A 22,694-nucleotide genomic window follows, 5' to 3' on the forward strand; every position below is an offset into this window, starting at 1 on the left:
ACAAGCCAGAGACCAGAGGGTCTGAACCCCTATGCTGGAACATACATTACCTATTAGCAAGAGGAACCAGGTTCAGCTGGTCCTTTTACATAGAAAAAGAAACTTATGTTTTAAGACAGTTCTGATTTTAGTAATGAAATTTTTAATTTTTTAATCTCTTTAATATTTATTCATAATTACACTGTATGCTGTCTCTATTGAAATCACTGCATTACAGCAATTATTATCTACATATATGAACTCTTATATAAAACTGCTGCAACTTAAACTCTGAAACTCAAATTAAATTACAATCTTTCAAATTTTTAGCCCTTAGGCATTCAGTTCAACTTGAAGTATTGAGCTGTCCCTCTAAGCAAAAGATGAAGGTCAAACAAAGGACACTTTTCTTTCAGCAGAAATACTTAATAGTTTCTGCTCAGCTCTTGTATCTTTAATGAATAGTTTACTGATAAGGTAAAAAGACAGGGAACACAGATAAACCTGCCAACTCAGAACAAAAACTTCTGTTCAATGCCACCTTTTGGAGATAAGGCAGAAACATTATTTTAGAATACACAGTAGATCAGCTATGATTTACCATCCTGCAAACCATCATGAAAGCAGCCTCATCTACATAATAATTTAAATATACATATTTTTGTAACATACCTCTGTGCAATGGCTGAGGCATGGTTAAAATCTGGATAAGCAAAAGGGATGAGACATCTCTGTAAAGCACAGGAACTTCTGGCAGTTCTTCACTTACCAGCCTGGAAATAAAACCAAAAGAAAATCACTCCTGATACTATACACCCATGTTCTTATTTTATTTTGTATTTATTTGAAATAGTAATACATTTGATATCAAGCTTACAGAAGCCTAATACCTGACAATTTGCTAGCTGATCTCAATTTTAGAATGGATCTCAATTAAAAAATGTAATGTTAACTCACGAGAAAATTACCATTTGGGCATGTGATTGTGTTGAAATGTTTTAAAACACTGAAAACTGCCTGAACTCATTATGTCTATGTAATGAGTCAAGGAATATTCAAACACTTGAAATGGTTTCCAAAGCATGGCATTTCACACATATACCTGTAACCAGGCTGTAACAATAAGGAATCCTCATAATACATTTAAAGTTACAGGGAATGCTCCTATTGGAAAACAGAGACCTTAGAAAAGCTACTGCTTTCCTTCATGTAAAGAAATGAAGGCTCAAGCAGCCATGACAGGTGGGATTATACAATCTTACACACAGTCTTTATTAAACTCCCTGGATGTCTAGAAGGAAGCAAATCAGCACAGAGATAGTACAAACTGTCCAACTATCCAGATTTACTGATGTAACATCATCTTGTTTTCCTACACTAAAAAGCAAAAAATGCTTGCAGATAGGATAGTTTCTAGCTTTGTGTAGCAATATTCAACAAAATCCCAACCAACAGTATTCTTCAGGTCAAATGGCAAAAAAAAAAAAAAAAAAAAAAATCATTCTTCCCAGTTTTAACTGATATGGGGCGTGATGGAGATCTCAAGCAGGAGCAGCATGAGATAAAATATGATACACACCCTCCCCATGAGCCTTTCCCTTCTGCAACACACAGGTGCAAAGAGCTGGCTGTGCTCTTACTGCCCTTGGCAAGCAGGGGTGCTGCTGATCTGCACTGCAGGAGCCACGTGGGAACTCCTGGTCTGACCCTGAGGCTCCCACACAGAGCAGTCCTCTGCCAATGGCCAGCAGTGCTGCAGAGGAACCAACTGAGCCCCTGCACTCCATGGACTGCAGAAGGCTGCCCACTGGTGGTTTGTGGATGCATGTGTGAGAACCACTTCATCATCTCCGAGGCCCATAAACATGATCCTGCTTTGGAAAAAAGACTACATAATTAGTGATTTCCCGAAAACTCAGGCATCTCTCTAAAGAGGGCACTTCCAGGAGTCATCTGTGATATGAATTTTAACACTCAGAAGCAGTCATACAAGAGAGGGATTAAAAGAATGCTTATGGTAACATGGCTGACTGATCTTGTAAAATGAAGGGAGGGAAAACATGGTCTAACTGGTCCTTTTGAATTAATGAACCCAGACAGCTACAGAATAAACACCATCTATAACCCTTTTGCTATAATCAATCATTTAATAAAATTATTGTTTCAAAGCACTGCAATATACATAAATATACATATATTTATATGTGTGTATGTAAGCCTCCTAAACAAAACCCAAATATTCTAAAAATCAGTATATTGAATTCTAAAGAAGACTAGGGCGGCAAAAATTTGTATCACACTGCCAAGCTTCATTTTCAAAATTATACTGGCCATGAAGATACTCATCTCACTATGTCTAATTCTACTTTTACCTACAGCTAGTTCTACCCTGTGATCTACAACACTGAATTTTAAAATAACCCTCATTGTGTAATGACTTTAAAACCATGGACATCCCTTAAATTACTTCTCATCTTTAATTCTTGGGAAAAATTTAATTTGGAATAACATTAAAAAAATCTGACTCCCTCTGGTCACATTTAGCTGAACACTTCTTTCCGACAGAGGTATCAATATTGTTTAATAGTTATGTAACAGCTAGGTAAAATACCAGTTCTGTCCAAATTATTATATACATATATATCTATATATCTATATATACACATCAACAGAATACCAAAATTGATTGGCATCAACATCACTCATAAAGCAACTCATTTGCATGTGCAGGACCAACTGAATTACTTTCCTAATTTATTCAGTTCATAAGAATTGAGAAGCAAAGCTACATTAAATGTCAGGGGTTTAGATAAGCTGCTTTTGCTTACATCAAGTACTGCAGCACATGAATCACTTAAAAATTGCTCTGTCATTTGTTAAGAACCTCAGAAACTTCATTATGAAAATGGAACTGAAATTACAAAATGTGTTTAGAAATGTGTTTTGTGGAAATTGTCCATTCTGTTAATCCCTAATGCATATATGCAAGCTTGATAAATCTGACTACAAAAACTTGTGCCACAGAAGCACTTAATAAAAAAAGAGAGCAAGTACAACAGCAAATAGGACCAAAGTGATACAATATGATTCAAATGTGTAACAGCTGTATGCCGAAGCAATTTTTAAAAGGGAGTTGGTGGTAAAATAAACTATCCATGTCCTAAAATGAAAAATGCAAAGCTATGGTCATTTCCATAGCTTTCCCTATGGAAATGACCTCTCCTCCAGCCCAAGGTAACTGGGCTGCACCTCTCTGTGCCAAAACCAGGGCTGCCTATCACCTGACAGCTGAGAAACTGCCTCTGTATTCTGCACCCTCCTCCTGGAGAGCTGTTATGCACGAGTCACTTCTTTGGGAATGGATACAGAGAAATGGGAAATTCTGTTGTACTCTGAAATAAGCAGCATTTTGCTGATGGTGGTTCCTTATACTTACGCTCCCTATTCCCTCTTCTCTCAACCAGAGACACTTAAAAGTTTTTGGCTGATGCTAACTCCAACTAATTATAAAGGTAGAAATTCAGTAGGTAAAGTCAAAGCTCTGAGCCTCACACCTCTTTGAACTGTCTGACAAGAAAATTTGAGACATGGGGATATAGGTACACCTAAACTAAGGCTTCATCAACTAGGGCAAACTTGTATTTTCTCCACAATTTGCAGGATAAGAAGCAAAGCACACAAATCCCAGATGGCAGAGAGGTCAAACTAATACACAGCTTCTGATATTCACTGCAAGAAAGCAGAATCCTACTATTTATTCTGGCTGCACCTTAGGATATAATCACAATTTCACATTTGCTCTTCGCTGTGTCACAGCAGATTTTCCAGCAGGTCAGTTTCTCATTATACATTCACTGACAGTACTAACACTGGGCATCTCCCGTTCTCTTTTACCATGCTGCCCCCAGCAGTCCCTCGGCACCCGCTCCCAAACTCATTCAATTCAAGCTTTTTAAAACATGGATTTGTTGCTTGGCTGTGTTCATGCAGCCTGCCTAAGTTCCATCAGCACAGCCAAAGAAGATGGTGAGCTATAGTGCAGGGGAAGGAAGAAACAGCCAAGAGCAAATACTCCAAAGCTGGCCCTACTGTGAACACCTATGTCCTGCACCATCTGTCCTGAGAGGCAGCTGTTCCACGCAGGATTTCTGTTGTATGGAACGGTGCACATAAGTCCTGCTGCAGCATGTGTATGTATAGACCCCCACTCACATAAACCTTAACCAAACCCTGCTATCCCACCATTCCTACTCTGTCTCAGGGTATCTGCACAAAAACTGTGGGCTTTTTCCCCATTTCACAACAGTTTCTGTGATGGAGATGTGATTTAAGAGGTTCCTACACACAGCTGCTCAGTCCTATCCCTGAGTTGCAGTTTGTTGCCCCAGTATGGCACCACAAACAGTCTCTGAAGTGATCTAGCTTAGAATGAAACATCAGTGAAACACTGCAGAAAAAATAAGCCAGCATTTCAGTTTATCATGCAGTTCATCCCTCCAAGTGCTTCTACTGCAAAGATCCTTAATGTTTTATCAATCTACTCCTTGGTGATATATTCTGTCTGTCAAAATAGACAAAAAAATTTCAGCCTTCATAGAGATTTAAATTTTAAAAAACATGTATATCCTTTCATCTCATGTTTGTTGTTCCTGAAACGGTGCCTGTTTGGACTAGTCCATTAAATTCACATCTGGGTTTAGTAATTATTGCCTCCAGCTGCTCCTTGCCTGCCCCCTGCCAGAAGCTATTATTCCCCCTTTGCGCCACAATAATTGTTTATTTGATCACTATTGAAACCAGATCTGCCCCAGAAGAACAATTTGCTTAAGTACAGCCTGTGGGACCAAGCATACATTGAATTTTGCAACATAAACTGCACAGGAGAAATAATCTACTAAACCATTTACAGTTCACCAGACTCAGCTTCTTCTTTTTCCCCTTTATCTTCCAAACAGCTCACATTATTTAGGCCCTTTTTGATAGTCTATCTTCTTGCTCAAGATTTCCTTATTTCTACTTAACCTGTCTGTGGCTGCTTGAGCCTCTCCCTATCTTTCCTTTCAGTTGCCATTTTCAGCTACAAGGAGATCTAAATAAAATTGTAGAAGACACTGGACAAAACTGGTGGTTTTGGGAAGTGAAGGAATTCTGAGAGACTCTTTACAAGGTACTTTTATCAGTTCTCCCAGACACAGGAAATCTAAGGCATTATTTATGAAGAATGACAGCTGAGTTGCAGAAAACTGAGATAAAAATTGTGGGTTCTACATCCGTGTAGTTCTATTTGTAAATATTTATGTATATTTAAAGAAAATAGTTACAATTAAATGAGAATGAGAATACAATGTAATGGGGACTTGCTTTCCACAGATTTTTGTTTGTGAGTGGGTTTTTTTTTCTTTCCATTTAAAAAATTATAATTTTAAATAAATGGAGATTAAACTAGCTTCTCTGGAAAACCGCTTTCAAATCAAATAATAATTTAAAGTGAAAATTAAATAGAAAAAGATGGCATATTGGTTTGAAGATATTTTTCTTCTGTGACTTCCCTAAAGTTAAATTGTTTGGAATCACAGTAATACAGTCAGAAAATATAGAACTTTTTCTCTCATTGACATTTTTTTCTATAAGTCTTTGCTTGAAGTCTCATGTGCAGGTCAGGCTCATGCTTTAGGTGACTTGGTTAACTTCAAAGCAGCAGAATGCCATTCACATCTAAAATCTGCAATGATTATTTCTCCACCATCCTCTTAAGATTTTTCAGTTTTCAGCAGTGTGTCACCTTCTAACTGCTCTGAGTACTCTTCCCTGTACCTGAAAAAATCTGCTATTCTGTATCTCAGAAGGATGTGTGACTCTAAGAAGTGTGCAATCAGATCACGCACACCAATCCTATGAATGCCATCTTCAAGTCAAACTACCACTTCAAATTTCTGCAGTATAATTACAGATACTCATTTTATGCTCCAATTTATACATGAAAAACATGTCCTCAAATTGCCTCCTTTGTAGTGTTCTGGTGCCTGCAGACTAAGGAAGGAAAAACATTCCAAGAGTGAGCAAAAATCTTCCAGCTCAAAAGCATCTGTGCCTCTCACCAGTAAATTATTTCATGGCAAAACGGATGCTATTTCAGTTGTAGCTTCCTACAAACCATTTAGGACTTTGTGCCAAACCAGTATCATCAAGTCTACCATGAAATATTGAAAACCAGTGCAGAAGACACAAGAACTGCTCAAATGCATTCCCAGCATGCAAACCGTTCTGCAAAGCAAGGCATTACAGACCTGCAGTAACATTAAATGATTCAAAATATTGCCAGTGAAATCTAACATGCTGCACTTTAGCCTTGACATGACCAAGGCATGGTGAATTCCATCAGCTCTGCAGGCCCCCTCTATTAACACACAGCTGCTTCCAAAGCCAGCAAGCTCCTCAAATGCCAAAATGAGAAGTGCATGATCTGTCCCACAGCCATAGTGGCCACATGATCTTAATTCTGCTGCACATAACTCAGCCAACCATACACCAAATTTATTAACATCATCCCACTGCTCAATCTAGGTCAGGGCTCAATCAGAATCACATGAAAATAGACCCTCAAAGCATTGTCTGAATGTATGCTGAACAGGTTTTCAGGTTATAAAATGCCTGATACTTTCTTCTGCTAGTAGTTTATAAATTACTCTCTTAATATAGTTTAATTACTCCAGTAACCTAATGTTCATTGCAAAAAGAAGCCTGGGTCCAAGAGAAAAATAAAATCATAAACTAGAAATGAGAACAATTGTTTTAATAGTCTTCCCCACTTTGCAGTTAGGATTGTGGCATCACAATTCTAGATCAGTTTTTGAAATTGCATGATGCTTTGCACCTCAGGCTCCCAGAAGCACTGACAAACACACAGCTGGAGAGGCACTAAAAGGACAGTCTTTTGACATAACTGCAAGCTACAAAATGCAGAGCTTAGGATGAGGAAGATGCTTAAGGTGCTAAGAGAAAAAATATATACTGTTTTCCTCTTATGAGGAAAAATCATAATCTGGTTTTAGGCAAGAAACCTTTCTCCTCGTCATTAAGGTAGAATCTGAAAAGTGATGGGTCTTAAGTCAAGTAAGGAGATGAGTCCTTGCAGAAAAAAGTACATGGTTTAATTTGTTATATTGCTAAGCCTTGTACAGCTGTGTATGTAAAGTTCATCTTTTAAAGGCAAACCCAGATCAGTAACTTGCTTAAAAATAATAAGCTTGATGAAAATTTTAAGCCTAAAATATAATTATTTCTCACATATAATAGACCTATTTACAGGTATTAATCATTATTCAACTTTCCATAAGCTACCAGCTTATCTCAATGTAAATTTTGTTGAGCATCCATATCAAGAACAGCAGCGCCCTATTTACTTACCCAATACTATTTAATTTGCATGTGCTTAAGCCTGCAAGAGATGCATTTAAACTTTAGCTCAAAACTGGTCAGATTTTTATGTAAAAGAAATATGAAAATATATTTTACAAATTCATACATACAATTTTTAGATGTTAAGTCTCCACCAGCATACCTCACAGAGATTTTAAATTAAGACAAAGTTACCCAAAGTCCCTCTGTAAGGATGTTTCTTTCACCAGGCAAAACTGCTACAGGGTAAATGAAATACTTGCTCTGAGTTTGTCTCCTGCGAGGGCTGGGTCAGTTTCCTCCAGGGATTGTATGCAGAGTCTATACTGTAGAGGCGCATGTGCATGGCCAGCACGTGAAACAGCTGATCTGAAAGGGGAAGAAGACAGATTGCTCAGTATTACATACAGTGATAGGAACTGTTTTACATTAAATTGCCATCGTGTATTTTATGAGATTCTGAGAAGCCTGTCATGTCATTCCAAATATTTTTATTAAGGATTGATTTATTTTTTTAAAAAGGATTTGAAGAAAAGTAAGATTTCAATAGAAGGCAGTGAACACATGCAGATATACAGAAAAATGTTTCAGAGAAAGGCTGTTTAGAAAGCTTTGACCAGATCTCAGTTGTTTTGGTGCTCCATGTTCTTAATTACAGGCCCTTTTAAGAAATCCTGTTTCATATGCTGTTACATTGCCAAGGTTCTGTGCTCACTACACTTCCCTCTCCAGTTTATGCTAGAAGCAGTGATTTCTTAAACAATTACTCTTAACAGAGACTGATACACTTTTAATTTATTTACTTTTGGCTTCCAATCCTCTCTCTCACTGTTAAGTTCTGTGCACCACATATTTGAAATTTAATCTAAAATTGCTACAAGTCCTGGCCTACAGCAGGATCACTTTGATTCTTCATCTTTAAAAGGTTTATTATTCTTTCTGCCTTCATATGGTTATTTTGTAGGTAACTTCTGGACAAAAAAATCCTGAAACCAACAAAAGCCTGATTACACATCAATGACACTAACGCAGCAGCAGTCTTTATAATGTCACAGATTTGTCTGTACCACCTGCAGGCAGAATTTGCTGATACTCATAATTTCAAAACCTCTGTAGTTCCACTCTATCAAAAATATAATTTGCAAAACACTTGTAGAATTTTTCAAACAGAGGATGCATAATTACTCATGATGATTAACTGCAGTATTTTACATTAAAACACACATTTTATATTTATCTATGAATCATATGATCACACAAAGACAACATCTAACCCTTCCTTCCATTAAGCCACCCAAGAAGGCAAGCATCACTTAGGTAAAGAGCATTTTCAGAAAAGTACACGCAATAAAGAGCACAGAATGGTTTGGAAGGGACCTTTAAAGGTCATCTAGTCAATGTGTCCTGCAATGAGCAGGGATATCTCCAACTAGACCACGGACTATTCGGGATTCAGACTTCACTTTTTCAATGAATCTTTTTTTATCTTCAAAGGTTTATACTGAAATAATAAAGTATTATTTCCCACAGTTTTGCTTACTTTTTTCTTCCTGTGACACTATACCTTGCTATTTGTTGTCATGCTTTTCTCCTGTTCAGTTTTCTAGGACCCTGCTTTCTTTCTCCCTTTCATTTTAACTTTTTCCCTTAGTATTCTGACATCATCTTTCCTCTTCACCCCATATCCTATCAATTGATCCCTTTGCATACTTCTCTCTAAATCTCTCTACATCTCTTTAAAACCCACTTGCTCAGCCTACACACTTACAGGTCCTCTCTTTCAAGTAGAAATAGCAGCTATTAATTTATTTTCCATAAATAGACAATTACTCAGAGGTACGCAATGGCCAAAAGAGTCGCATGATGCAATCAGCTGACTGCCAGAGCCTGAGGGCTGTAATTAGCTCCTGGGGTTTGTAAAATAATTGGAGCTGTGGATGGCATTGGAATTGATAGCTGCCACCTGCTTTCTGAATAAAAACAGTCAATGAGGACAAAATAAGTCATCTTTTCTCCTGGCAAGAGATTCTTAGCAAAACACTGCTTTGCTGATAAAGTTGAAAATATAAAATCTGAAAATATACTTGTATTCCATCAAAATAATAAAAAAACCAAACCCCTCAAGCATGGTTTTATTTGGAATGAAACCCATGAAAATATCCGTGCCTTTTCACTAAAATGAAGGCTTTTTTCTCCCTCAACTATTCCTTGCTTTAAACGGAAACAGGCAACTACGCAAAATGAAAAAAAAAAAAAATTGAAAATTGTTCAGGGTAATTAATTCATCCCCTATTCCTTTAACAGCTACTCTCCAGAGCTTTTACTAATATGAAATTAAGCAAGCAAGCATCAAATTCTAGCCCTGGAGAATTTATTAGTAATCTCCGAACGTGTAACATTTACGGAATGGGGACACATTGCGGGAATGCCGGGATCTGCCCAGGAAAGCGCTGCTCAGCAGCGCGGGAAGGCACAGGCAGCACGCCGGGGCCGCCATTGAGGCCGCACGAGCGGGCGGCTCCTCTCAGCCCGGCCCCGCCGCCCCGCCACAGCTCCGGCCGAGGCACACACCGAGCTTCCTTTCTGCTTCACTCACCACTTACTGTGACTACGAACTACTGGAGAAAGCCAAGGGAAATACCAGAGCACTGGGAAGCGTGAACTGGCAACTTGGTTGTGCACCAAGTGCTTGGTGCTGCGGCATGTCCTTATGCCTGAGGGACTGGCAGAATTTGTGGACTGCCTCGTATTTGTGGAATGCATAATTCCAAAACATAAGCATAAAAACACAGAATGTCCCTCCCATTTACTTATACCCTACTTGGAACCTTTAAAATACATGTAAGGACCGTTTTTAAACAAGTACAAGCAAAACATTACCATGAATGGCCCACAAACATCAATCGTGGCTAGTGAAGAGTGGGAAGGGAGGCCATAACCTCACCAGGTATCCCAAAGCCCTCTGGCACTCACAGTCCATCCTTCCAGGCAATTCTCTCCAAGAGAGCCCACCCTTGGTAAGGGGAAAGGCAGGAAAAAGCTCTGAGTCACCAAAAGATTCATTCTTAACCAATTTTTGTAGGAAGAATATTAATTTCAGAAAGCACAGCAGCAAGAAAATTTGAAAAAAATTGAATATGATTCTCCTCTTCTAATAATTGTAATACTTGAGGCAGGCTGCATCCAGATAATTTGAATAAATATAAAGAATCACACAATTTGGATGCACAATATGACTCATTGCTGCAAGTCATCAGGGGCTTGGAAGAGCTCTAAAATTTAGATATTTGAATGGGCAAGATTACAACTGTTTTAAAACATGATCGTAGACTCGAGTATTGCCTACACTGACGCACTGGCAAACTCTCTCAGCTTATGTCTTTGTTTTCACAGAATACATATAAAGCTTAAACAACACATCATAGAATCATCTGGATTAGCAGTTAGAACTAGCTTTCAGTCCTATGAGTGTTCCTTAATCCATTTCTAAAAATAATGAAAATAACTATTGTTATTTTGTTATTGTCACTGCTGTTCTTGGTAGATTTACTTTTTGGAGTTAATCAATTGTGAGAGAGGAGCAATAAACTCAATTGGAATCTGTAGGTTCAAAAGAGCAGCTCAATGGATAAGACACTGGCTTTGCACTGAGACTGAAGCTGTTCGAGGAAGCATTGTAATACTGCTCTTCTCACAAACCCCAAAGATAATGGGTATTTTGTCTATATGTCCACACTGCACCAGCACTTGCAGCTGCATTCTTTACTGTTTTTAATAATAAAGCAGACTCATTTTACAAATGTTGACAAAGCTCTTAAAAATATTCTGCTGTGTTACAATGCAAAAAGCAGAAGTCCACAAAGGCAGTTTCACAGCCCTTTTCAGTTTTAGTGTGATATGCACAGCACAAAAGATGACTAAATTCAAGACATAAAAAGACAACAATTTGATAGATGAATGGTAGAAATTCTAAAAACGCTGTGCTCTATTGACAAAAATTAGCAATTCAGGAAGTTGGGTTCAGATTTAAGTTTTGGTCTTGTAATCTTGGTTTGATCTTTGCCGAGCTGATCCCAAATTTCTGTATAAGCTTTGCTGACTTTTTTCCTACATGTTTTTTTCTGGTGTCTTGACTGGTAAAGTAAACTCTCAAATTACCAGAGTTCAAATCAGATGATGTTTTCTGTTATTCACTCCAATTCCACAATGTAGAGCAATGTGCTGTCATAATGAAAACAAACAAAGGAATGAGCTGCCTTTGCCTTGCTTGCAACAGTCTAGATAATGCGTTTATACCCCCTCTCTTTGTTTTAGGACATATACTGCTGTCATGGAATTTTTTGTCTTGATCCAGATTTCCCTTTTTACATTCCCTAAATTAGTATTCATATTTACAACGTGAAAACATCACAGCAGTTCACTGCAGGTGGAATTGAAAACATCCTTGTCTCAACTGTGAAGATCTTACCAGACTAGGGATTCTTCCCCTTTCTTCTCCCATAGTTTCCTGGGACTATCAAGAAGAATGTAGATTATAACTAAAACCAGTTGATACAGCCAGATGGGACTTGATTGTCAATAAGGAGATTGAGAAATATTTTTCTCCTGGTAGAGATTTACATAGTCCACTTAGCAACAGCAGCTGCAAAGACCTGCTGACAACATCTTCCCATTCATCACTGATCCAGTAGACTTGAATCAGTAAAAAACCATGAAGGTCAGCAAAAGCCTATTAAGGCATTAAGACTGGATAGTCTTTACAAAATCTCTTACATCTTCACTAAGTCTTAATTGCTGATGAAGCAGCTAATTACCCTCTATACCAAACTCACCAGTATATGACATCAACTTTAGCAACAGAATTCTAACAGTACCTATCCTTGCTTCTCCCACACTACATATTAGTGGCAAACCAAGAGTTTTAAAAAATACTTAAGATCATCTGCTGGTGACAAAAACTGCTTTTTCCAAGTTAGCACGAATGTCCACCAAGGGTCTGCAGACTGACAGCTCCTAACTGAAAAAAACTCCAAACCAAGCAAAAAATCCAAAAAACCAAATCCTGCAACACCAAAAAGCCCAATCAATGACAGAAACCCGCTGTAGCAAGGCATTCCTAAAAACTTACTTTATTATCTTTATTTTCAGTGTCTGCAGAGAGCTGCATAGGACTCTTTGCAACCATATCCACATCAACAATTATAGGAAAGAGACAGCTGCAACTCATCTTGAAAATCCTAAAAGAATTGGGTTTTTCTCCTAACAGGAAATACTAAGTGGCTCCAAGTGTCACTGTCCATATTGATAAAATGGAGACAGCCATTACTTTCAACACGGTTGAAAAATTTGATACAGAAGAATCATGAAGAGAAACAGTTTCTATGCTCATAAAAACACTAAAAGCACTGATAAAACTGATACTAACACCACAATCAACATAAAGGAAAAAAACCCAAAACAAACCAACCAAAACAACTCCTATGAAGCAATACTGTTTCTCAATGTTTAGAGCCATTCCAGAAGTTCCAAAGGTGCTAGATATCCTACTTAAGAAGAAATTAAACAACTCTTAAATAATTTTTTGATGTCCAGTTGTAAATAATGTCCTTTCCAATTAATGCAGTTGATGGTGCAATGCCAGACTGCTGTTTGTGGGAAGCATAAGGATAAGGAGCTCATTTACAGAGAAACTGAAGCCAGAGAACAAGAGGATAAAATATTTAATCTTTACCCAAAACCCTAATCCTATCCTTCTCACAAAGGGGAAAAAGGAAAAGAAAAAAAAAAAAAAAAAGAGTGAGAGACTAGACAGACAGAAAGAAAAGTACTATTTCAAAGTTTAAAAAAAAGGAAGATTATAAATTCATTAATATGTAACTTTAAAATGTTGTGGAACTGTTCATCAACTAGTGCAAGATTACCAGAGTACAAATAGCAAAGAAAAACATCTACGTAAGTTAAAGAGAGGTCACAGAATTAGAGAATGCTTAGGGTTGGAATGGACCTTAAAGAGCATCTAATCCCCATGCCCCAGACCCTGCCATATTCCATTAGACCAGGTTGCTCAAGGCCTTATATAAAAAGTGTACAGAAAAATCACAATTATTCAGCCTTAATGCTGTGTTGTGACCCTGTTTGGTAAATACGGAACAATGAAGACAAACAGGTCTATTACACTTTATAAAACAAAGAAATAAGACTTGTACAGTTGTTATATATCATAATTTCCCCTAAACTCATGAGAATTTGCAAGGCCATAGACTCTAAAACTGTAATGTATTCCTTCAAATAGGACTTGATTTTTAAGTAAAAAATCATAGGATGCTATGCATTTTTTTTGTTGCACACACATACAAAACTTTAAGCCTTAAAATGGCAATTTTGCAGGCAAATTTTCTTCACCATTCTTCTCACAAACACTTGGTCAGCAATACTAAGAGCTACATTAATCATTCTTAATTTTACTTCCCAAGAGTAGCTGCCCTCATGGTGCAATCTACTTAAACAGCTCTTGACCTCTTTGTTCCCACCATCTTCCCTGATGTTTGCTGCTGTAACAGGTCACCTGGGACAAAATATTCCATTCCCCACAACATCTAATCACCAAACTTCACAGTTGTTTCAAGACTACTACAGAGTGGTATCTGCAGAACCCTGGCTGAGTAAATTTGCACACAGTGATCTAGAGACGTTCTTTTAACACGTGCACTTTTCAGGTACTTTGGTTGGCTGAGAAAAGGGGATAATGATGGTGGGGAAGGACAATGTGCAGTACATTGTTAATTTAATTTACTTTTTAAATTAACAACATACAAATGGAATTAGTTGGGCAGTAACAGAAGACTTTTGTCCTAGAAGGAATGTGGACAGCATAGTGACAACCTGGTGAGATTTCTTGGGTGGCTTGTCACCTCAAAGGATGAGGAAAGCATCCCCCGGAAATTGTGTACCAAAAGACAGGGATGGGCCTAAGCTTTCTTTTTAACTATGAAATCTGCTGCTATTGCTACATAAGTTTGACTTAAATAAGCATTAGTAGCAGTATTCTGGCAGGCTTTCCAGTTTTTCCTGACAAAAGAAAATGTCCACTTGTAACTGTTAATATTCCAATAAAAGATTAAAATATTTTCTTTTAAGAAAAAAAACACTTCTGGCAGCAAGAAATTGCTTTATTTGACAATAACTAAAGATTTTAGACCAACAAAATTTGAAAGTTTCTATGAAAGAAAATTTGAAATACTTTGTGGAAGAACTAGACAAATTAAAGACATGAGATGTTGTAGCTGCATATTTCTAAGTATGACACCAAGTCATGAGCTATATTAGCATTCAGAAAACAAACTTCTTTCCTATTGCTAGCAACAACCAGGGTGAAACAAAGCTTTCCTGCTTCACCCTTAATATACTACTAGTGTTACTCACAAAATTGCAAGCTTGTTAAAAAATATTACATGCATAGTATGACAATAGATTTCTAGATAATTGTACTCACAAGACATGAACAGCTCTAATGAAGAATTTGTGCAAATTATTTTTCAGATTTCTCTAACAGAAACAAAAAATCAAAGACTCCTTATGGCAGAAAAAAATTGGTTTTAGAAGGAAAAAGTTGATGTAATTTAGAAAATACCAGAAAAAACCAGAAATCTTTAGTCAATATTCTAATAATTTATACTGCATTTAATAACATGGAACTTACTTAAACATGATCTTTTCCCAGCTGTGCTTGCACCTCCTGAACACAAATTTCCTCCTCGGTGGACCAGCTCAAGTTCCAAGTTTGTTCTGTAAGAAAAACATAACAGTATTGAATGGAACAACATTATTCAAGCTTCTACAGACACAAATGAATCATGACAAACTCCCAGCATACACTAAATAAAATAATACTGTGAACTAATCTTCAGTGTGAAATACTGCCAAAATACAGCTCAGAACAAAACACACTTTATTAACATATTGTCATATATGGTTTTAAGTACTATATCAACACAGTACTATATTGAGTTGTGAGAGAAAAATTAAAATGTGTTAATTCTGTGTCTTTCTTCTGTATGCACACACAGCATAATAAGGGAATTTATGTGCAAATCTGGAAAGACAATATACAGATTGGCTAACTTTCAGTCACTCATATATATCTAAAAAGCATTCTCTCCATTGGCAAAGCTTTTGTTTCACTTCAGACAATCAGAGAGTACAATGGATATGGCATCAACTAAATATGAATACAGTCTAAATTATAATTAAAGCACTGCCCTTTATAGATAAGTTAGTTAATAAAAGCCTTGGAGGTTAATTCTGAATGAAATGCTATTCACTGCAGCTCATTAGTATGAACCAGTATGATTCAGTAGCTGTGTCACTGAATCTCTGCATGCCTCACTGATGCTTTGTTTCTCAGTATTACTGTAATCTGATACTTAGGCACCAATTGTTTAGGCCAAATTTGATAATTTTGTTTAATTTTGGAATTGGATATTTCAGTGCTGCATCTTTTACTCTCAAGATTTGGAGCTAACAATTTATGTTATAGTCTCTTGAGAGCCTGTTTTAGTAAGTCAACATACATTTTAAGAATTAGAATAAAGAAATATTATTCTCTTATTCTGAAGTGTTGTTTTGCTAATTCAATCCAAACTGCAAATCTCTTTCTAAACATATTTTGTCCTTTAATGAGAAATGAAACAATTTTAAGTTTGATATAATGTGACTGAATCCATATTAAAATCTATTCTAGAATTTTAGGCACATAACATATCCTAGCTAAGAACACCCCTCCCCCACCATTTAAGAAGAAACTAGAGGATTTTTATTCAAAACAAATTATTTTCAAGAATTTCAGCTTCATCAACTTGAAAGAATAATTTTGATATGCAGTGTTTGTTAAGATACTTTCCTATGTTTCTAAAATAGCAACATTTCTGAATATTCCTATCCCTAAGTTTGCAGCTTATGCCATCCATTTCTGAAGGAATGCTTTAATCCTCTCTACTCAGAAAAGGCAATTTAACATTGATAATGTGCCTGCTCAGAGCTCCATCTGGTTGCTGCTGATAAGGGCATCTGTGTGACAGGGGAATTTTCCACTCTTCAGGCGATTTGCAGTGCTCACTGAACTTCTGAAAATCTACCAGCAAGCAAGCAGGGACAGGGATTTCATATTAGTGGACAAAATAGCAGCTGTAGATCAGCATGTGCTGGTTCATCATGGGAATAGGAAGGAAATCAGGATGTTTTATTTCTACGAACATTCTGATAACTAATTTGTAGAACAAAACCAATGACAGTCTTCCATTAAAATGAAGATAATTAAGATTTAAATCAAAAGACTACCTGAATGTTTAAGAATAATTTTCTAGATCTCCAATTTAAAATTTCCCTTTCACCAAAGCATATGTGTCATTTCACAAAAAAAACCTCAGGGACAATTCTGAAAAATACCTCTTGCTGTTACATATGAGGTGTCATATAGTACTTTTTAGTGTAAGGAGTGTAAGGAAAGTTATTTCTGTAATCACATACTCTGTTCACATACACGATACCAACTCTCACCTCCCACACTTCTTCATTGTCCTCAGCCCTCAAAGGCAGCACCCTATAGCTCAGCTTTTTTGGAAATGTAAGTATTAACCTTTTCCTTCAATATGTCTCTTTGAAAACATATCTGTAACTTGGCATAAAAATGCAGAGTAGAAAAAGCATCTTCTGTGAAAATGAACACTTATCCTTCAGAAAATATCCTACATCAGGTACAGACCTCAAACATTTTTGAAGGAGACCAGTATATCTCCTCCCTAATTTGAACTCCCTTCTGCCTTGAAGATTTGTGTATCCTCTGCCCTTTACTGAAGAAAAGTAATGAAGAAAAACTGGGGGCATCTGATAGAAGTGTGGAACACAGAGTGGTCTCTGAAAGAATCCTTTGCTATCTCAGAATCCTCAACATAAAGGATAGAGAATGAGAAAGAAAATCTATATAAGTGTCTTCTTTTCCTATCTAGAAATCTCAGTGTCATTCATTGCAGCAAAACATTGTGTAGGACACTGCCTTTATCCTCCTCACTCACAGAAAAAAACCCTGAGAAAATGGATTTCTCTCAGCTGTCCTGACTCCTGATTAAAAACAGACCTACTTCAGCCCTTCCTGGGAGCTTTTGTCAAAGGAACGTACTGGGGGTGGGAAGGGTGATTTCATATTTCTGGGAATTCATACAGGACATAATAGGGGGAAGTAAAAATGCAATGTCCTTTCCAGGAAGGGAATATATTTGGATGGACTTGCTCTTCCTATTGGGACTATCATTTTTCTCACTTCAATTTACAAACACAACACATACAAGGAAAAACCCCAGATACTGAGTCACAGACTCAGAAGGAAAGAACACATGGCTCTTACATTTGTCTATACATAGCTGACAAAAAAGCCAAAAGGTTTGTTTGCACAGCCAACAAAAGCATGAAACCTACTGCTGTGCAATACAAAAACAATCCTCCAAGACATCACCACAAATCACAGTCTTCAATGCTTTGAATGTGGAACTATTAAAATTAAAGCTAGGCACACGTGATTTGGGAATGGCACCTACACTCATCTCATAAATGTCAGCACAGACAAGGAGAAATGCATGAAAAGGGTCCAAATGTAACAAGATATGACTCTTGGAAAAGCAGGAGGTAGCCAAGGAGCTGCTGTTCCAGCTGTGTATGCAAATCAGGATACCAGACCCAGAATGCCTCTTTTGCTAGGAAAGCAGGCAGCAGCTAGCCCTCCCACAAGGTGGTAAAGAGTTCTTTTGTAATTTTTATACTCTGCTACCGGTGACATATACCTGAGTAAGCAAAAATGAAGAAAAGTAAGTTCCTTTTTTCCTGAAGGAGAAAGAATAACCTGCAGCAACTGGCTACATATTGTTTCACATTCCCATTCCAGCATGCAGTAATCCACTGCAAAGCTGGCATTCAGCTGTAAACCAGCATCTTTTAGGACAGGAGATGATGTCATTTTCTGATTGAAAATGGAACATGACTTATAAGAAAATTAAGAGTGTTTAATTCACATGAAAATATATGGAGTTAATAAAAATCTAATTGTATTCAAATTGCATTGTATTCAAATACTCATCTAAGCAAAGTTTAAATATCAGGAAAAGCTGTGAAACAGCTGTAGATGGTCTGACCAAACACAGTTAAATGCTTCAAAACACCTGGAGCTAGAAATGCTCAAAGGTTACCAGTTGGTAAGGAACACAAGGGTATCATTACCTCAAGAAAAACTCTGGATGGAAATAAGGAAGAAACAGGTAGAATGACAGGAATCATTTACAGAAAGTAAAATTACTTCAGTATGTAATTTTAATTGTGGATAGTCCATTGTTTGATTACTTAAAATAAAATACATAATAAAATCATACAAAGCAAACTCTTCCAGTTTGGAAGATGATGTACAGATTTATTTCCATAAATACAAACTGTAAAGCCTTATTAAAATATCTTTTTAAAAGTTTAATTTTTTTAACCCTGTAGTTCTTATGCAATTATCAAGCAGTAGAAGTATGTAAATCTGGATTGCTGCACTCAAAAGCAAGACAAGTTAACCACCCTGAAGCTGATCTGCCAGGTTCCCTCATAAGTGATCTTATGAGTTATAGTAACAACACAGAAGGCTGGATCCAACACCTGAAATTCCTCAAACTGTCTAAATGGAAAATTGGTGACACAAGTCTGACCCTAACAGGAAGAGGTCACAAGGAGTACAAGTGACATATCCTAATCTTAGTGGTCAACCAAGATTTCTCTCTCCAGCAGTGCAAGCAGCCAAAAAATGCGGCTCTGGTTTGAGGTATTTTTAACTCTTTTAATGAAGACAAATTCTGAGCTCTGTGTGTAAATATAAAAGCAACACACAGATACATTTAAAATATGTTTAGCTAGCATTTTAAAAGTTGTATGACATTGCACCCAGAAATGCATTTTAACACTATTTTTGTATCTTAAATGGCTGTCAAGTTATGGTTATAAGTAATCATACTTTGATATGCGAAATATTAGTTTTGAGTCCTTTGTGTTTTTGGAAGCGTACTTAATTGTATTGATCAAACATGTAATTGCTAAAATCCCAACATTATCCTTGTCTAGCATATACCACTTAAAAATATAGAATAATCTTTTAACTTGCTGTGTATAGAATTTCATAGCTCTTCTGTATCAGTTAAAATACTCTGAAAGAATGCAGATAGTATTTATTTCAACAGAAGAATATAATGATCTGTGTTGGAGGAGAATTCTAGAGATTAGATGGCCTAACCTCCTGTGAAAAGCAGAACCTTACAGAGTCCTGCTGAGCCAAGCCTTGAATATTTCCACTGCTTATGTACTACAGACACTCAGCGATGAGAGTTTATGAAACTGCAATAGAAAAACGCTACTAAATGGCATCACTTCTATGCTTGCAGTTTCTCTGCAGTCAGCACCTTCCCTGCAGGCCTCACTAAGCCAGAGTTTAGAAAATTATTTGCTTAGTAAGTATATCAAGTTCTTATGGGAAAACCTGGTATTACAGTACCTCTGAATAGATTAACCATTCAGACTACCTTAACATGAATGGTATAGAAGGAGGGGCTGATTTTCTTGGAGAGTGTACGTGACACTGACAGCTCTAAAACTACAATCAAACATCACCAAAAAAGCACTGCTGGTTTTGACAGTTTTTAATAAGTCTAAAGACTATATGAAGAGAAATTCCTTGTTACTGATGTAATAAAAAAGTTCCTTCTGTGATCATCTTTTAAGTAAACAAAACTAATGTGTGACAGAGAGATAAAAAACACCTTGTGATTTAAAAAACAAGCAATATGGCAGTGATACAGAAAAAAAATCTCATTCTGTAGAAGACAGATAAAGTCAATTTGACAATTTAGGAAATGAAAGCCAAACAAGAAATGCAACATAAAATTTTGATTTATGGAAAGCAAAACCTTGAATTAAGAAGAAAACTAAATAAGCATAGGACAAAGTTCTCTGGGTTTTGTGCCACTGCTACACATAGTAAAAATGAACCAGGAGATTCATCTTGCGTAATGCCTGAATATGAAATTCAGAAAATGTAACCTTGATGTACTGAGTATGCAAAAAGTCCTTTTTGGAGAGGATGAAATATTTTTAAATGCCTTTTTTTAAAGAAGAAAGCTATCTAGTGACTAATATAATTAGTGAGAAATACAAAAGAAAAAATATAAAAAGAAAACATACCCACCTGGCTACAGAATACATAAACAGGAAATCATTGTCAGGTGATCCAGGAGTCTTACTATAATCTGTATACTTCTTCTGTGTGGTACTTTTTATATCTTTCATTACAGATTCCATTTCTTTACTGAGATTGGTTTCAGACTATGAACAAAGACACAAAAGAAGATTAGTTAATTTTACCTGAAGAAATGCAGTAGCTGATTATAAAGCGTAGCACTTTCATATTTGTAAAACACATTTGCAGGTTATGAAAAAGTGTGCATTCACAGAAGTGTCAGCATATTTTGGATAGTTATTTTGATTTGCTCTGAATATGAAAACATAACTAGTTTTTCCATCTCCTAAGTTTAAGAATCTCAGTGCTTGTGCTATTTTAAAGTATATTTGCACTGTACAGGTACACAAAAACACAGAGCATCTCCATTGAGACTTGAAGGTAACAAAATTTAATATAATTTATTCTGTCATTCAGAGGACCTCACGAAGCTTTGTAAAACATGAGCATCTGCAAATTGTTCTTTCTGCAAAATGAATAATCCATACCTTACAAAGTTCTTAAGAGCCATAGTTTAAATAGCTTCCAGTTATGAGACTATTGCTGTTTTTTCATTGCATGAAAATTACAAATATATTTTATATTACATGACTTTGTTCTATGTAAATTACTATGGAGAAAACTGAAAATGTACCAAATAAAAAATTATATTAATCCATATATTAAATTATATTTGTCACAGCTTTCAACTGTTTATTTTCAGTAGGTAATGCAGCAAATGCTCTGAGTTTCTTGATAAGAAAACAATAGTATGTTGCCTTCAATATCAGAAGAAAATGAACTTTCCGAGGTTGCCAGGATTCTAAGTGATCACAAATGCAATATAATATAAAAACCGAAAGGTAGAGGCAAATTAACAAGGATCTTTCTGCCTTACACTGATGCTTACTGGGAAAGTTCCCAGCTGTTCTTGAAGCTCTTCCACCTCTTGCACAAGATCTTGCAAACACTTGTTACTGTGACTTTGCCAAACGCTTCTTTCCATGTTGTTTCCAGGATAACAAGGAAGAACGCTGTTGGCAAACTGCCTACACAGGGGACAGGTAAATTCTCCTTTGTCCACTGAAAAACCCTGGAGGACTTGGTCATTCTAAAAGGAAATAAAAGAGATGGAGCTGAAATTTGTGAATGATTATTGGTTTTAGCTTGGTATTTCAGGTGTATACTGAAAAAAACTAAGTCTAAGACCTAAAATTGTAAAGAAAGAATAATTAGAATAGTTACCCATTTTACTGACAAAGGTCTTAGCTACTAGAGACTGTATTACAATTCTCCAACTCAATTTTCCTGATTTTTAAGCACTCTCCATTGTCAACAATATCCCCATAACAAAGTAGAAAGTCTTCAATGGAGTATTTCCAAGATTTCAAGTGTGTTGTCTCTTTCTGACAATTCCCATGAAGACTCCAAGTACAGGCTGAAAAAAGCCTAATCAGGTAGCCATTGGCAGGCAGCATGAAAAGAACCCTGATTATTTCTTCTAACACATGAAGGATGAAAGAATGGGCACAGAAGTACACATTTGGAAACTGAGGACATATCCTCAGTGCTCCTGAAAACTGGCAAGAAATCTTGCTTCAGCTTCATGAATTGCCTCCGTGGTTTCCCATGTTGGTATCTAACTGTATTATGTAAAAATAAATGTTTTATCCAGATGAACACAGGTCTATATAAATTATTTCAGTCCTAAAAATGGTAGTAAATAGTCAAAATTATTATGCACTCATCTATGTATTAGTAAAACATGCTAGGATCAGAAGTTCACTTAAATAATCTAGAATCTTCAAGAATACAATTACATGGAGTAACAGTTTGTTTCAAGTTTAATAGAGAATCCACCAAAAAATGACTTCAGAATTTACATGGTGCAAAAAATCGCTTTTCCAAAATTCTGTAAAGTGAGACTCTACCATGAAAGTCCAGATTTTGCTGCTGTATTCTTTATGTGATTTTTGTGTTATTTTATATTTATCTTGATGATACAATTACTGCTGCAAGCAAATTGAAATTA

At 36.5% G+C, this 22,694-nt stretch overlaps 1 protein-coding gene across 3 annotated transcripts in view; it reads right to left on the reverse strand.

Moving 5' to 3' along the window:
* Positions 1-22,694, reverse strand: part of UBR3 (ubiquitin protein ligase E3 component n-recognin 3) — a 99,489-nt gene that overhangs the window by 17,397 nt on the left and 59,398 nt on the right. For 2 of the 3 annotated variants that reach the window (XM_059475579.1, XM_059475581.1), the window contains 5 exons: positions 21,573-21,773; positions 20,633-20,769; positions 15,077-15,162; positions 7,641-7,746; positions 652-752 (listed from right to left, as the gene is read on the reverse strand). In XM_059475579.1, the coding sequence (XP_059331562.1) occupies positions 652-752; positions 7,641-7,746; positions 15,077-15,162; positions 20,633-20,769; positions 21,573-21,773 (631 nt within the window). Of the gene's footprint in view, positions 1-651; positions 753-7,640; positions 7,747-15,076; positions 15,163-20,632; positions 20,770-21,560; positions 21,774-22,694 lie in introns of all 3 variants that reach the window. The other variant, XM_059475580.1, reaches the window with a different exon arrangement.

The sequence above is a fragment of the Ammospiza nelsoni genome, chromosome 7 (assembly GCF_027579445.1).
Source record: "Ammospiza nelsoni isolate bAmmNel1 chromosome 7, bAmmNel1.pri, whole genome shotgun sequence".
In the NCBI taxonomy this organism is placed as follows: Eukaryota; Metazoa; Chordata; class Aves; order Passeriformes; family Passerellidae; genus Ammospiza; species Ammospiza nelsoni.